The sequence below is a fragment of the Magallana gigas genome, chromosome 3, assembly GCF_963853765.1.
Source record: "Magallana gigas chromosome 3, xbMagGiga1.1, whole genome shotgun sequence".
NCBI lineage: Eukaryota > Metazoa > Mollusca > Bivalvia > Ostreida > Ostreidae > Magallana > Magallana gigas.
Genome location: NC_088855.1, coordinates 49,201,148 through 49,214,663, shown reverse-complemented (window position 1 = coordinate 49,214,663; position 13,516 = coordinate 49,201,148). Strand labels below are relative to the sequence as shown.

At 34.2% G+C, this 13,516-nt stretch overlaps 1 protein-coding gene across 3 annotated transcripts in view; it reads left to right on the top strand.

The window, feature by feature from the left end:
- Positions 1 to 12,986, top strand: part of LOC105318036 (polyamine-transporting ATPase 13A3) — a 28,821-nt gene extending 15,835 nt beyond the window's left edge. For all 3 annotated transcript variants that reach the window (XM_066080148.1, XM_066080149.1, XM_066080147.1), the window contains 21 exons: positions 2,834 to 2,897; positions 2,991 to 3,122; positions 3,385 to 3,564; positions 3,745 to 3,890; positions 4,066 to 4,266; positions 4,408 to 4,469; positions 4,748 to 4,898; positions 5,527 to 5,640; positions 5,932 to 6,088; positions 6,239 to 6,359; positions 6,489 to 6,613; positions 7,087 to 7,253; positions 7,360 to 7,470; positions 7,828 to 7,907; positions 8,315 to 8,467; positions 8,793 to 8,889; positions 9,017 to 9,089; positions 9,865 to 10,015; positions 10,190 to 10,335; positions 11,314 to 11,486; positions 12,354 to 12,986. In XM_066080148.1, the coding sequence (XP_065936220.1) occupies positions 2,834 to 2,897; positions 2,991 to 3,122; positions 3,385 to 3,564; positions 3,745 to 3,890; positions 4,066 to 4,266; positions 4,408 to 4,469; positions 4,748 to 4,898; positions 5,527 to 5,640; positions 5,932 to 6,088; positions 6,239 to 6,359; positions 6,489 to 6,613; positions 7,087 to 7,253; positions 7,360 to 7,470; positions 7,828 to 7,907; positions 8,315 to 8,467; positions 8,793 to 8,889; positions 9,017 to 9,089; positions 9,865 to 10,015; positions 10,190 to 10,335; positions 11,314 to 11,486; positions 12,354 to 12,821 (3,072 nt within the window). In that variant the 3' untranslated portion in view covers positions 12,822 to 12,986. The remainder of the gene's footprint in view (positions 1 to 2,833; positions 2,898 to 2,990; positions 3,123 to 3,384; positions 3,565 to 3,744; positions 3,891 to 4,065; positions 4,267 to 4,407; positions 4,470 to 4,747; positions 4,899 to 5,526; positions 5,641 to 5,931; positions 6,089 to 6,238; positions 6,360 to 6,488; positions 6,614 to 7,086; positions 7,254 to 7,359; positions 7,471 to 7,827; positions 7,908 to 8,314; positions 8,468 to 8,792; positions 8,890 to 9,016; positions 9,090 to 9,864; positions 10,016 to 10,189; positions 10,336 to 11,313; positions 11,487 to 12,353) is intronic.
- The last annotated feature ends 530 nt before the right edge of the window (positions 12,987 to 13,516 follow it).

Sequence of the window (13,516 nt, the reverse complement as noted above, 5' to 3'; positions counted from 1 at the left end):
AAATTCTCGTACTTACTCAGTTTTGTTTACCTGTAATCACTCTTTGCCTTGTTTCAGGTTTGTCACTTTTGTGTAAAGAGATATTTATCACTTTTGAATTTGTGATAACTTTGATTTGCTCATTGGTAGTAAGGGTGAAATGGACAAAAATAGAACAGGGTTGATTTTTGTTAACCGGGTTTTCCAACGGAAAAATCCGGTTATTAAAATGGTGAAAATGGCGGGCGGGCGGGCGGCTGCCAAAAGGGTACCCTCATTGTACGGATAACTCCTCCTACAGTTCTCAAGATAGGAAGTTGTTCTTTTGCAGATCAATTGTACATATATCAGAGGTGTGCATATTGCTAGGATTTTGATTTCCGATAATTTATCGAAAAAATACCAGCTTTTGAACTTAGTCATTTTTTGGCAAAATATTGCATATAGGGTACCCTCATTGTACGGATAACTCCTCTTACAGTTCTCAAGATAGGAAGTTGTTCTTTTGCAGATCAATTGTACATATATCAGAGGTGTGCATATTGCTAGGATTTTGATTTCTGATAATTTATCGAAAAAATACCAGCTTTTGAACTTAGTCATTTTTTGGCAAAATGTTGCATATAGGGTACCCTCATTGTACGGATAACTCCTCCTACAGTTCTCAAGATAGGAAGTTGTTCTTTTGCAGATCAATTGTACATATATCAGAGGTGTGCATATTGCTAGGATTTTGATTTCCGATAATTTATCGAAAAAATACCAGCTTTTGAACTTAGTCATTTTTTGGCAAAATGTTGCATATAGGGTACCTTCATTGTACGGATAACTCCTCCTACAGTTCTCAAGATAGGAAGTTGTTCTTTTGCAGATCAATTGTACATATATCAGAGGTGTGCATATTGCTAGGATTTTGATTTCTGATAATTTATCGAAAAAATACCAGCTTTTGAACTTAGTCATTTTTTGGCAAAATATTGCATATAGGGTACCCTCATTGTACGGATAACTCCTCCTACAGTTCTCAAGATAGGAAGTTGTTCTTTTGCAGATCAATTGTACATATATCAGAGGTGTGCATATTGCTAGGATTTTGATTTCTGATAATTTATCGAAAAAATACTAGCTTTTGAACTTAGTCATTTTTTGGCAAAATGTTGCATATACATGTAGGGTACTCCATTTCACTGGATAAGGGTTGACATGGATTATGGATACAGTTTACATAAAAGAAAACCCGGTTTGCTGTCACATTGACAGCTTTTCACTTGTTGACTTGGTGTGTTCCCGTTATGCACACATTTGATAATTGGGTATAGAACAATAGGTGTGAATTGTGTTGTGATAGCAATTATAGTCTGCTTTAAGTCAAAGATTTTACCTGGATTTTTACTTGTGTTTTATCATTCATTCATCAGCGCCATGAAACAAGAAGAATATAGATATTTTTTTGTGTGTTAGACTAATAACTATCACAATTTTTTCATTTGATAAAATAAAGATCAAATTAATATTTTAGTCTTAAATTTCCGCTCACTGATAAGAAAAATAAGGATTAGATGATTTGACTTTTACATTTTTGCCCATTTACTTTAAATATAAAACTCGATGAATTGAGGAAAAATTGCTGGTCCCGGGCCAATTGGAAGCTGATTCAGTGGATAATTATATGATAAAGGGGAAAACTCGCGGACAGTGATAAGGGGTACTCCGTGTCTCTTTTTACAACTTACAATGTAGATGCAAAATATGTAAATCGCATGTTTATAATTGGTTGTTTGGTATCAACAGAAAGATTATTATGAAAAGAAACAGACCTTTATCACAAAATATTTCAATCTTCGAAGTAGCAGCCTTGACAGTCGATCTTAAGATCAATATCACCGCTTTAGTATATTGCGGGTCACTTTTCTGGATTTTCAAATCAGCAGCTCAATAAATTCCGACAAAACTAATAATTTAAATTGTGATTCGATATACCTCAAACTGAAGAAGGTTGAAAATGTTTGAATTAGGTCTACATTTGATAGGTTTTGTGAAAAAAATATTTTCAGTTTTTGAAGCATATAAAATTGCCTATTTATCATCATATCGTCATACATTAATTTGTCTAATAGTATTCTCTTCGATTATTCAAGCCACAGCATAAATGAAAAATAATTAGCAGCGTTTTCACTAGACACATTTCCTCCATTTATGTAAGCAAAAGCAATAAATAAATACTAATATATGATATTTTCTCTTCAAACTTGTAGCGTGTAAATGTACTTCCTAAAGGCAGGAAGTTAAACAAAAGCACTACATACACAACATTTTTGCAATAATCTTTTATGTTTAAAGAAATTAATGAAATTGTTGATGACCAAATCGATTTTTAAAATCAAATTCCAGAACATGGATGTCAATTATTATGTAAATGTGCTTCTATGCAAGTTATATTATAACATAAAATAAATGTAAATATCAATTGCGAGTAGATATGTTTTATTTATTTCATTGTCAATTGCCCTTACAGGAAATGTGATATAGACTATAGCAATTAAGCAATTATCTCACCTGGTCAAATTCCCGTTTCGCACACATTTTTTCGATACCTAATTTTCAAATGTGTGCAAAACGGGAACAAACCGTTGACTTTTGTATTACAAGTTTTCTCTTGATGATGACTATTAGAAAATATATCAAGATAACCAATATTTTATATTCAATTTTCCAGTATTTATAACTACATGTATGATTAGTGATTGCAATGAAATGGTATGTGATATAATGATCTATCAAATGAATAAACTGTGTCATGTAAGTGGCATTTGTTTGCTTGACATGTACACAATTGACGTTTACTGTATTTCAGATGCAAAGAGCTTTGAGAAATACCATAGAATCATCCACAATAGTATCACGTCTACACGGAGAAGGTCAGACACAAAGTTTTAAAGTATCCTATCTATTCTTTGATGTATAAATCTATGATATACTAAATCACTCATGTTTTGATTTTTTCACACCAGATTTTGTTGACGTCTGTTCTGATGACCTAGTTCCTGGTGACATCATTTCAATCCCACGGAATGGTTGTGTGATGCAGTGTGACGCCGTGCTTTTGACAGGAAACTGCATTGTGAACGAAAGCATGCTCACAGGTAGCTGACGAATCCACATAGATTGGTTATAGAATTGAATGGAAATGGAAACATCACATCTAAAAAAAAATTTATCACATGCTTGGGATTTTTTTTGTTATTCCATGTTACACTTTAACAGGGAAGAGTGTGTGTCTTTTGGGCCACACAGATCAATTACAACAAAAAATAAGAAATTGAAAGTCATTAACTCTTAGACGAGAAGAAATTGAGATTATACTTGTGAATTTTTTATGCCTTAAATCACACTTTAATTTTACAGGGGAGAGTGTTCCTGTTACAAAAACTCCTTTACCCAACCCCAAGATTTCCAAGTCTCGCGGGGAGGACATCCTGTTTAACCTGAAGGAACACTCCAAACATGTCCTGTTTTGTGGGACACACATTCTCCAGACACGATTTTACGGCTCCCAACAGGTGAAGGCTGTCGTTTTACGGACTGGTAAGACACAAGTTGCCTCCCCTAATATTCAGAGTGGAAATTAGTAATCTCTTCAAGCAATATTTGTGCCGATGGAAAAACGAATTAACTCATTGAGTCTCTTGAGTTATACATGCATGTACAGTGTATACTTTCCCATTGGATGATTGTTAAAGAGTAATATTCTTTTTCAATTTGTAGGCTTTTCCACAGCTAAAGGTGAACTGGTTCGTTCTATCATGCATCCTAAACCTGTTGACTTTAAGTTTAACAGGGACACCTACATATTTGTTGCCATTCTAGCAGCAATTGCAGGAGTTGGGTTCATTTACACAGTGGTGATAATGGTATGTAGGAGTTTAGTGTATGCTATCATTTATAGATTAAAAAAACAGTACGAGAAAGTAGGGAAAAAAGGAAAGAGTCAATACTTACTCTCTGAAAATTAAACTTTACCAGTTATTTTTGTACTGTTGTGCTTTTGAACATACATTTAGAGTCTGGACATTCGATGTTTTCCAGGTTGAAGAGCATGAAGCATTTGTAGATATCTTTCTGCGTTCCATGGACTTGATCACGATCGCTGTTCCGCCCGCCCTGCCCGCAGCTCTCACTATAGGGATCGTATTTGCCCAGCGACGACTGAAGAGAGGTCAAATCTACTGTATCAGCCCTCGTAGTATCAACGTCAGCGGCACCATCAATGCTGTCTGTTTTGACAAGGTAAATTCTATAATATTATTTCCAATTTATAAAGTTCTTGGATTTTTGTCATCTCTGTAAAGTTGATTGGTAAAAGTTTGAGTTTTACTGAGAAAAGTATTAAGATACTGAAATTGTAATTATTTAGTTTTGTTGTGTTAGACTGGCACACTGACGGAGGATGGATTAGACATGCAGAGTGTTGTTCCTGTCCAGGATGGCAGGTATGTAAAACAGTACCCATGTTAGACTTTTTATAGGAAATATCTGGAGCCTTTTTAAAAATCCTCTGTAGTATATCCATACCCAGTAAATCCATCATTTGTTACAATGAGATCAAATATTTTAAAAGAATGTATGGCAATATCTGTATGGGACTTATCATGTTTTTTATTAGGTAACATTATATCAGAATTTGTATACTAAACAAGTTTTACCTGCATTAAGTATGAAATGTCTTTTGGTGGCAGTTGATCAATACAAAAGTTCTGTCATTACACAGATTTGCTGAGGAAGTTCAAGATATAAAACAGCTTTCATCAGACCAAAGACTGCTTCTGAACGCCATGACAACCTGTCACTCTCTCACGATCATCAATGGCGTCTTGAGTGGAGACCCACTAGATCTCATCATGTTCAATGCCACTGAGTGGGTATGTTGTGTGTGTGTGTGTGGGGGGGGGGGGGGCATAGGTTCTGGACCTTTCCTTACTAGAGGGAGGCCCCATATTTCATACTTATTGTATATGTGATAAAAGTCACTCCATTTTTCTGTCCTCAAATGGCATTGGAAAAACATATTCCTTAATAATTTCTTTTCAAACCCCAACATACATATAACTAACACAATACATGAGCACTATGATGAACATGATTAACGATTTAATTAGCATAATCTCTATTGAATTTCATGGATGTTTGGGAAAAATAAAAGATGGTGCAAATTGATTGAGGTGTTTGGGAGTTGAGAGGGGTGCTGGTATGTGACATGGAGCACACCACATGTACATTTGATGCCATAGAATAAGTAATCTTTGTTAGTTGGAGAGTAATATTGAGAGTAAATTTGCAGGAACACATTAGATCTATATTTTGATGTATAAGAATAGACATATGTAGGTGAAGAAGATACTCTACTTATTGACAGTAATGATCTTTACATCATTCAAAACTAATTTTTAAACACCTTAGATTTTAACCAGACATTTTTCTTCTTATGAAATGAGCTTAAATACATATATGTTTACTGTTTTGTTATATTTGCTTTTGTTAACTGACTAGGAACTAGAGGAACCGGGGGAGGAGGAAGCCAGCAGATATGACATGATCGTCCCCACGATCGTCAGACCCCAGGGGGCAAGGAACGGCAAGGGGACCTTCGATCAACAGTTTGTGGTAAGGTGTTTTAAAGTATACCGTAAACATTTTGTGGATGACCATTTAGGAGCATTGCAAGATTATCATTAGCTCCCAATTTAACCTAAAATAAAACATAGTTGTACATGTATTTTGCTTCTAATTCTCTAAATACATGTAGTGAGTATTTTAAAGAAGCACTGAAGAACATGTAATATGTATTTGTATAAGAACCAAAGATTTGACATTGTATTTGCACAACTCTCCTTTGATTGTTGGGGAAAACTGAACAAATTGTGAGTGTTAGATGGTCTGATTTTGTCTTTTCAGCCAATAACTGAGGAGATTGCCATCATGAGACAATTTACATTTGCTTCCAGTCTACAGCGGATGTCAGTTATCACACGTAAACTCGGAGCTCCAAACTTTGAACTCTTCTCCAAAGGAGCCCCAGAGATGATTGCCTCCCTCTCCAAGCCAGAAACTTGTAAGAACATTCTGTGATAGGCATATAATTTCATTTTTTTGGCTTTGCTGAAAAGTCTTTTGGATGTCACCTTTGTTCAAAGTTTCTTATATTGTATTGTGTTTGTCACTACATTATGTGTCATCTCGTAAAACAATTAAAATTTTTCAGTGCCAAGTAATTTTCACGAGGTATTGATTGAATACACCAAAAAAGGATACAGAGTGCTGGCCCTTGCTCATAGATCTCTCCCAGCCAAACTGAAGTATGCAAAAATACAAAGAATCCAAAGGTATAGATCGCCAGAAAAAAAATTATTTAATTTATCAGCTTAAATTATTTTCAAGTGGTAAAGAGAATTAGCTAGCAAAAAAATTAATGCTCATACTCTAAAAAACTGAAAATGTTCATTGTTTTGAAGAGAGCAAGTGGAGAGGAACCTTACCTTTCTGGGATTCTTGGTGCTAGAGAACCGGCTGAAGCCGGAGACCACACCTATCATTCACCAACTCCTGGAGGCTAATATCAGAACAATCATGGTCACAGGTCTGTAGCTCGTAGAACACAGTCTCTTGAAATGATACTTATCAGTGCCGTAATTTTGATTGCACTGGGGGAAGGGATATTGAGAAATTAAACGAATTTTAAACTGATGGTTTTTTTTTATTTTGTGTACTGCCACAATGAGAACATTTTCTGAAAGTTTGTTTTTAATTTTTGCTTATGGTCAAATTTGACATGAAACTAAAATTCAAAATGGATAATTATCTAACTTAAAGCACAACTATTTCAGGTGAATTTAAACAGCAAAATTATTTACAAGTTTGATTGTGCAAAAATAGCCCTTCATTCTACATGTACCTGTAGAATCAATTTGCATTGTTCATTTTGTTGGAGAAGTGTTTCAGATGTAGATGCCACACATCTCACTATAGATAGGGGATAACAAAGGAAATGGCTACAATAGGGCTTTGAATTATTGCTTTTGCTGGATTAAGACTTGCTCTTCCTCCTCCTAGGTGATAACATGTTGACTGCTCTGAGTGTGGCTCGAGAATGTGGAATGGTAGGTGAGAATCAAAAAATCATCCTGGTCCAAGCATTTCCAGGAACCACCGGAAAAAATGATCCCTGGCTGGAATACATGTACACAGAAGATCCACAAGACCATCACCAAAAATCTACTGTGAGAAAATCTCTCTCTCTCTTTCTCATCATATCATATCATGTCATTATTTTCATGATTTGATATGGACATTTATTGAAAGTGAAATGCTTTCTTTTTCCCACAGAAAGAGACAAAAATTGCCATGCCTGACAGCACGGATTCTAACTATCACTTTGCTTTGGATGGAAGGTCATGGGCTATCATAAGAAAGCATTTTCCATTGACATTACAAAAGGTATGCTAATTTGATGAAACTTCTATTGAAATACTGCATAATCATCACTCTAAATTGGTGAAAAACTTAATTGGTCAAATTTTCTAGTGCCCTCTTGAATAGCTGTCAATATTGTTTTTTCTCAAATCTTTTTATCATAGTTATAACCAGTATTTGTTTGGTTTTCTGTCCTTATATTTGTAACTAAAATCTATCTAAAATTTTATACGAGAGAATGACCTCTAACATATATATGTATTAACTGTAGAGGTCAAGGTCATAGTTACTTATATTTTCTTGATCAAGGTTATATAGATTTCTTTTCAATGTGACCATAGTTTGAGTATTCTAACACATTTTGCATTGATTCTTTAACAGATATGTGTGAGGGGAACTGTGTTTGCCAGGATGTCCCCAGACCAGAAATCACAGCTTATAGAAGTTCTACAGGAACTAGGGTAAGACATGAAACTGTTTCCTCACTGATGAAAATCCAGGAATGTGATAGTGTACTGATATGCTGTCATGTTGTAGATCATTTTTGTCCTAAAAGTTCAGAAACTGAATCAAACTCACTTTGCTAAGTTCCTTTTTTTATCAATATTGTAATAAAGAAACAGTATATTATTATCTATCAATACTGTAATAAAGAAACAGTATATTATTATCTTTATTCAAGATTGCATTGCAATAATTTTTAAGGACAAGGACTTTAAAAGGTTTTTGGGAACTATAAGCATGCATGAATTAATGTACACAATGTATGTACAGATTCTCCTATTGAGGCATCCAGGTTTATTTATTTGTTATCGTATTTTGATGTGTTCATTGGATTCATTTTCTTTATTCATCTTTATTCATTCAGGTACTTTGTGGGTATGTGTGGGGATGGAGCCAATGATTGCGGAGCACTGAAGGCAGCTCACGCTGGAATCTCCCTGTCAGAAGCAGAAGCTTCCGTAGCATCTCCATTTACCTCCAAACAACCCAACATTGAGTGTGTCCCAACACTCATACGGTAAATTCTGTCATCTGCATTTTACAAAGACAACCCCCATTGGAGAGTGTATTATTACAATTTTCCAGGAACAATATTGCTTGATGGTTTGATCATTTTTTGATCCAATTGTTGTGGTTGCTGCATTTCCTTGTTTGCTGTCAATTGTAAAAAGAACAATAAAATTTGTTAGATGGAGTCTTGTTGTGGAGATATCAAATTGCATGCAGAATTTTTTTTTTGGCGTACTTCCTATTGTCTGAATGATTCTAAGTTAATTTAGAACTGCATTCACTGATGATTAGAAAGATTGTTTGATCTATTCTGTTGGTTTTTTGTTTTTAAGGCAAGGGAGAGCAGCTCTAGTTACCTCATTTGGAATCTTCAAGTACATGGCTTGCTACAGTTTGACTCAGTTTGTCTCCGTTTTGATTCTGTATTGGGTGAGTTTAATATTTAGAACATACACATAAAGTTAAAATAAGAAATAATTTGTGTGTTTTATTATGAAATTTAAATTATACACATAATATATATATACATGTATTCTTAGAATTCTTTATTTACTAGATTTTTGCCAACCTGACAGACTTTGAGTTCCTGTACATAGATTTATTCCTGTTGACGTCCCTCAGTGTAACGTGTAAGTATAGCATAGTGAGCCCACTAGTTAGAGTGTATAACCAGCTCCAATACTGGCACTGTAAACCTACTTTTATCCTTGACAATTTTTTTCATAATTAACCAGAGATAAACTGGTTTTCATTGCATAATTTTTGTTATCAAGATGTAGATTATTTTGAAAAATCTTAGATGTTGTCATTAGAGAGCAATACCCTCGCCAAGTGTTAAATTTGCCCCTAAATAACAATTTCTTGTACCAGTTTTAGTCAAAAAGAAGGCTACAAATAATTTCTGGTACTTTTTAAAAAAAATTATAGCTTTATATGCAGGATGAGATCACATCCCATGTTTAAACATAAGCAGCCCTTTATGTACAATTTGGGGTTGAACTATTTGCTCAATAATCTTAAAATTTCATGTCTTAAAAAGCAAGGTCTATATAATATTACAATCAAAATAATAAACTACCCCCCCCCCCTACCTTCGGCGGTTTTCAGCGCTAGATTTGCTTTTGTTTGCCTAACAAATAAAAGTGATGTAGAAATTCTTTAAGCGGGTACATGTAAATACAATTAAGTATACTACATTTGTTAACGCCTTAATGACAAATTTATTATTAACAAAGTTCACAAAAGTCAGACTTTGAACACTTCAGTTTTACCCTACAAAATATCTTGAATCCAGGAGCTGCCAGGGGGCAAAGCCCCAGACCCCTGCCTACAACTGGCGCCCCCTCTAACTCCAAATCCTGGATCCACCCATGAGTTTTAATGCCTTAATTATTTTGATTACAGTTGGCTACACCAATGCCTATGACAAATTATCCAAGGACCCGCCCTTGGTCAGCCTGTTTAGTGTAGCGCCGGTTTTATCCATCTTACTACACATGTTAATACAGACTGCTGCTCAAGTGTTCTGTTATTTCAACGTTCAAGATCAGCCATGGTAATGCAATATACATATACAAGCACTGACAGCAATTTGCTAAATACTACACTGGAAAAATTTCTTTCGAAAATGAATGTCTCTTTTATTTGTTTTCATTTCTCTATTTTTACCACTCAGATGATATACGTAGGTATTCTTAGTATTATTTTTGCTGTGTGTTTGATTTATTAGGTTTGTCCCATATGAAGTAAATGAGGATGACGACTATACAAGCTATGAAAATATGGCAGTGTTTGTCATCTCCATGTACCAGTATGTCACCTTGGCAATAATATTTTCCAAAGGAAGGCCATACAGAAAAACTATTTTTACAAACTGTGAGTCTTCAACAATTTTAAAGTTATATCCTTGCATGGAATATGTGCAGAGAAAGAAAATTACTTCACAAAAATACTTGTAAGCCTCAGATAGGCCAAAGGTTGAATTACATGTATATAACACTACATGATATACATGTATAATGCATATACCTTACCTCATGCTAAATTGTAAGAAAATCATTGGCTTACCGTATATATATAAACATTATAGTCATGTGGAGACCATGTATATCCTATACATTGTCAGTACGAAATATATCTCCTCTTGAGCATTATGACATCATTCTAAGAGTATTATGATGTCATGTTTTGTACTCAAATTGAAACTTGCATGTACACTGATATTCTTATAAAAACTTGATTTTCATTGTTTTATTTACTTTTTATCATCAAAACAAATGAAGTCCATTCTTGCCCCATATGAAAGTTAATAACCATGTTTAAACCGTATAATCAATGCATGAATCAGCAAATGCAATTTTCCTCAGCCTAGTATAATCATTAATAAGTGAAGTACAGTGAAGCTTCAATAAAAGTTAAAAATCAATCCAAAAGGCAACCTAAAGAACAATAGTCCTGCTAAACTGAATAAGTTTACAGAATGTATTGTCGACCTATGTTGTATTCTGTTTATCTGATTGTATACTCAGTGTTCTAAGTAGATATACAATTTTGAATTCTTTGAAAATATTTACATATGTTTTTAAGTCAGTGAATTCAGTTCATTCGACTTAAATGCATTTGTAAACGTTAGTCTGATATTTTGGTCCAAAGGCAGATATGCCACATTGTAATAAATTAAGTTTGTGCAAAATCTGAACTAATTTTCATTCATTCATTGTTGAGTATAATTGTGCATATTTTGCACCACAGTATCATAAAAACTCCATCCTATTTCATATTTTAGTGTAATTTATTTATAAATGATAGTACATGTCTCTGTTTTTAAAAAGAAATCTCCATGTTAATTTACAGATCTTTTCATTGCCAATTTGGTTGTGTGCATTGGTATGAACCTTTGGCTGAACATCTACCCTATAGAGGATGTAGCCACCTTCTTTGAACTGAAAGTTCCACCCTCCATACCCTACAGACTGATCTATCTAGGAATTGCAGCCATCAACTTCTTCGTAGATTATCTCATAGAGGTATATTTCATTCTGAAAATTTCTTATAACATTTAGGTCTTGCTTAAATTGCCTTTCAAAATCATTGGTTTCCAAATGATAACTTCCTTCTTGATTATGTTTTGAACTTTTTCTCACAATTAATTAGTAGTGTTCAAATCAGCGCAGGAGATTTAAGTTGGAATAACATGCATTATTCTCAAAAGCTAGCAAGATAAACTCTATTGTTTTGTTTTCATATTCCCTGTTACTCAACACCATCAGAGAATTATAAACAAGCTCGATCTGCAGATTCGTTGTCAGTGTCAACTGTTTATCAAATCAATACTGTAACGAAATTCCTTATTTTATGCAAGTACTTAATTCCACGCTTCTGCTGTTTATGTACCTAAATGAATATTAAATCGAGAGGGCTATTTTTTGTTATAATTTCTTTATAATTCAAAATTGTCTGAAAAATTTAAGCATTTAAGATTTTAAAATTGTCAATGATTGCTTCTTGCAATTTTATGCGGATATTAATTCTTCGAATTTCATTAGGAATCTGCATTATGCAAGTTTGACTATAGGTATCAATGGGTAAAGGGGATCCAGCAGAAATTAGTCACACACCCTTTAATTTGTTTGGGTTTTATTTTAAATTAATTACAATTTTCTGAATTAAAGGGGAATTACTCCTCTCAGAGTAAGTCAGAGAAAAAAATCCCAAGAATTAAATGGCTGTGATTCTGTTAATTTGAATTAGGAGGATATTCAGTATTTACCCTCATCTTAAAGCAGAATGAATAATTCAAAACAACAAATTAACATACTTAATGAATACATCATGTCCAATATACATGTACCAACAATTATATAATTAACAAATAAGCCTGTTCTGTATTGCAGACATTCATTATTGACAGTTACTTTGTGAAAGAGCGATTACAGTGTTGGATAGAGGACATTTTCTCTAATTCCAAATATCAGTACGAGATTGTAGAGGAGGAGATAGTCAGGGACAGCTCATGGCCAAATATTTCCTCAGCTGAATCTCTGGCACAGGCTTTTGAGAGGTTGGACAGTCAGCAAGCTCGAGACTTTGACCAGAGCAGTTTATTGAGTAGTCTGTTAGACTCGGCCAGTGAAACCCAGAGCATCAGATCCCTGCGATCTGTGGAGATGGAGACTTCACACAGAGATTTTAATGGCAAACCAGCATTAAACACCGGGGCTAATTCCAACACCAGCAACAACTTCTATGGGGACATCGATGACGAGTCACAGTTGATCGCTGATGATCTCGATAAAGGTGTGGACAATCTTGCCATGGACTTGGATGAGCAGGGGCCAGACGTTAATTCCCAAAAACTGTGATCATTTTTCAAGTACATCTTGTTTACCAAGTATAATGTGTATCCTAACATTATACCGGTAGTTATTTAATGTTAACCTGTTTTTATCATTTTTTGTGAAAATATAGTTTAATTTAATGTACATGGAAGACAGTACATATTTTAAATATATGTTCAGTATCCAACTTTTATAACCAGTTTTTTATATTAAAAAGAAATAATACGAGTTAACTCCCTCTATATCGATACTTACTGGTATTTCTATAAGCCAAAGTCATATTTCCAACATTCTATGTGTAGGCAAGTGCTTCACCAAGACAGGAATTTTCTCTGCAGCAAGAGTTAATCCTCCCTCAACTCTTGAGAAATGTTTGGAAGGACTCAAAGAATATTTAGGAGCACATGGCTTAGTGCCAGTCAGTGGTCACTTGATGTTCAGTTCAAAATAATGCAGAGATATATGTTAAAACAATGAAATTCATTTAGAAGTTGTGTGATAATTTTTAGATAATGTGAAATACAGACCACCTCGTTGTTTAGATTTGCAAGTGTGAAATTTTATTTTTAAAAATTTACCATCAATTTCAAAGGCAGGAATATCTTCAATTGCCAAAACCTAAGAACCATGAGTGATGTACAAATATTTAAAATTCCACAAATAAGAACTACATCTTATGGACAGTTTTTTCCCTTCAACTGTCAAACAATGGCTTGAAC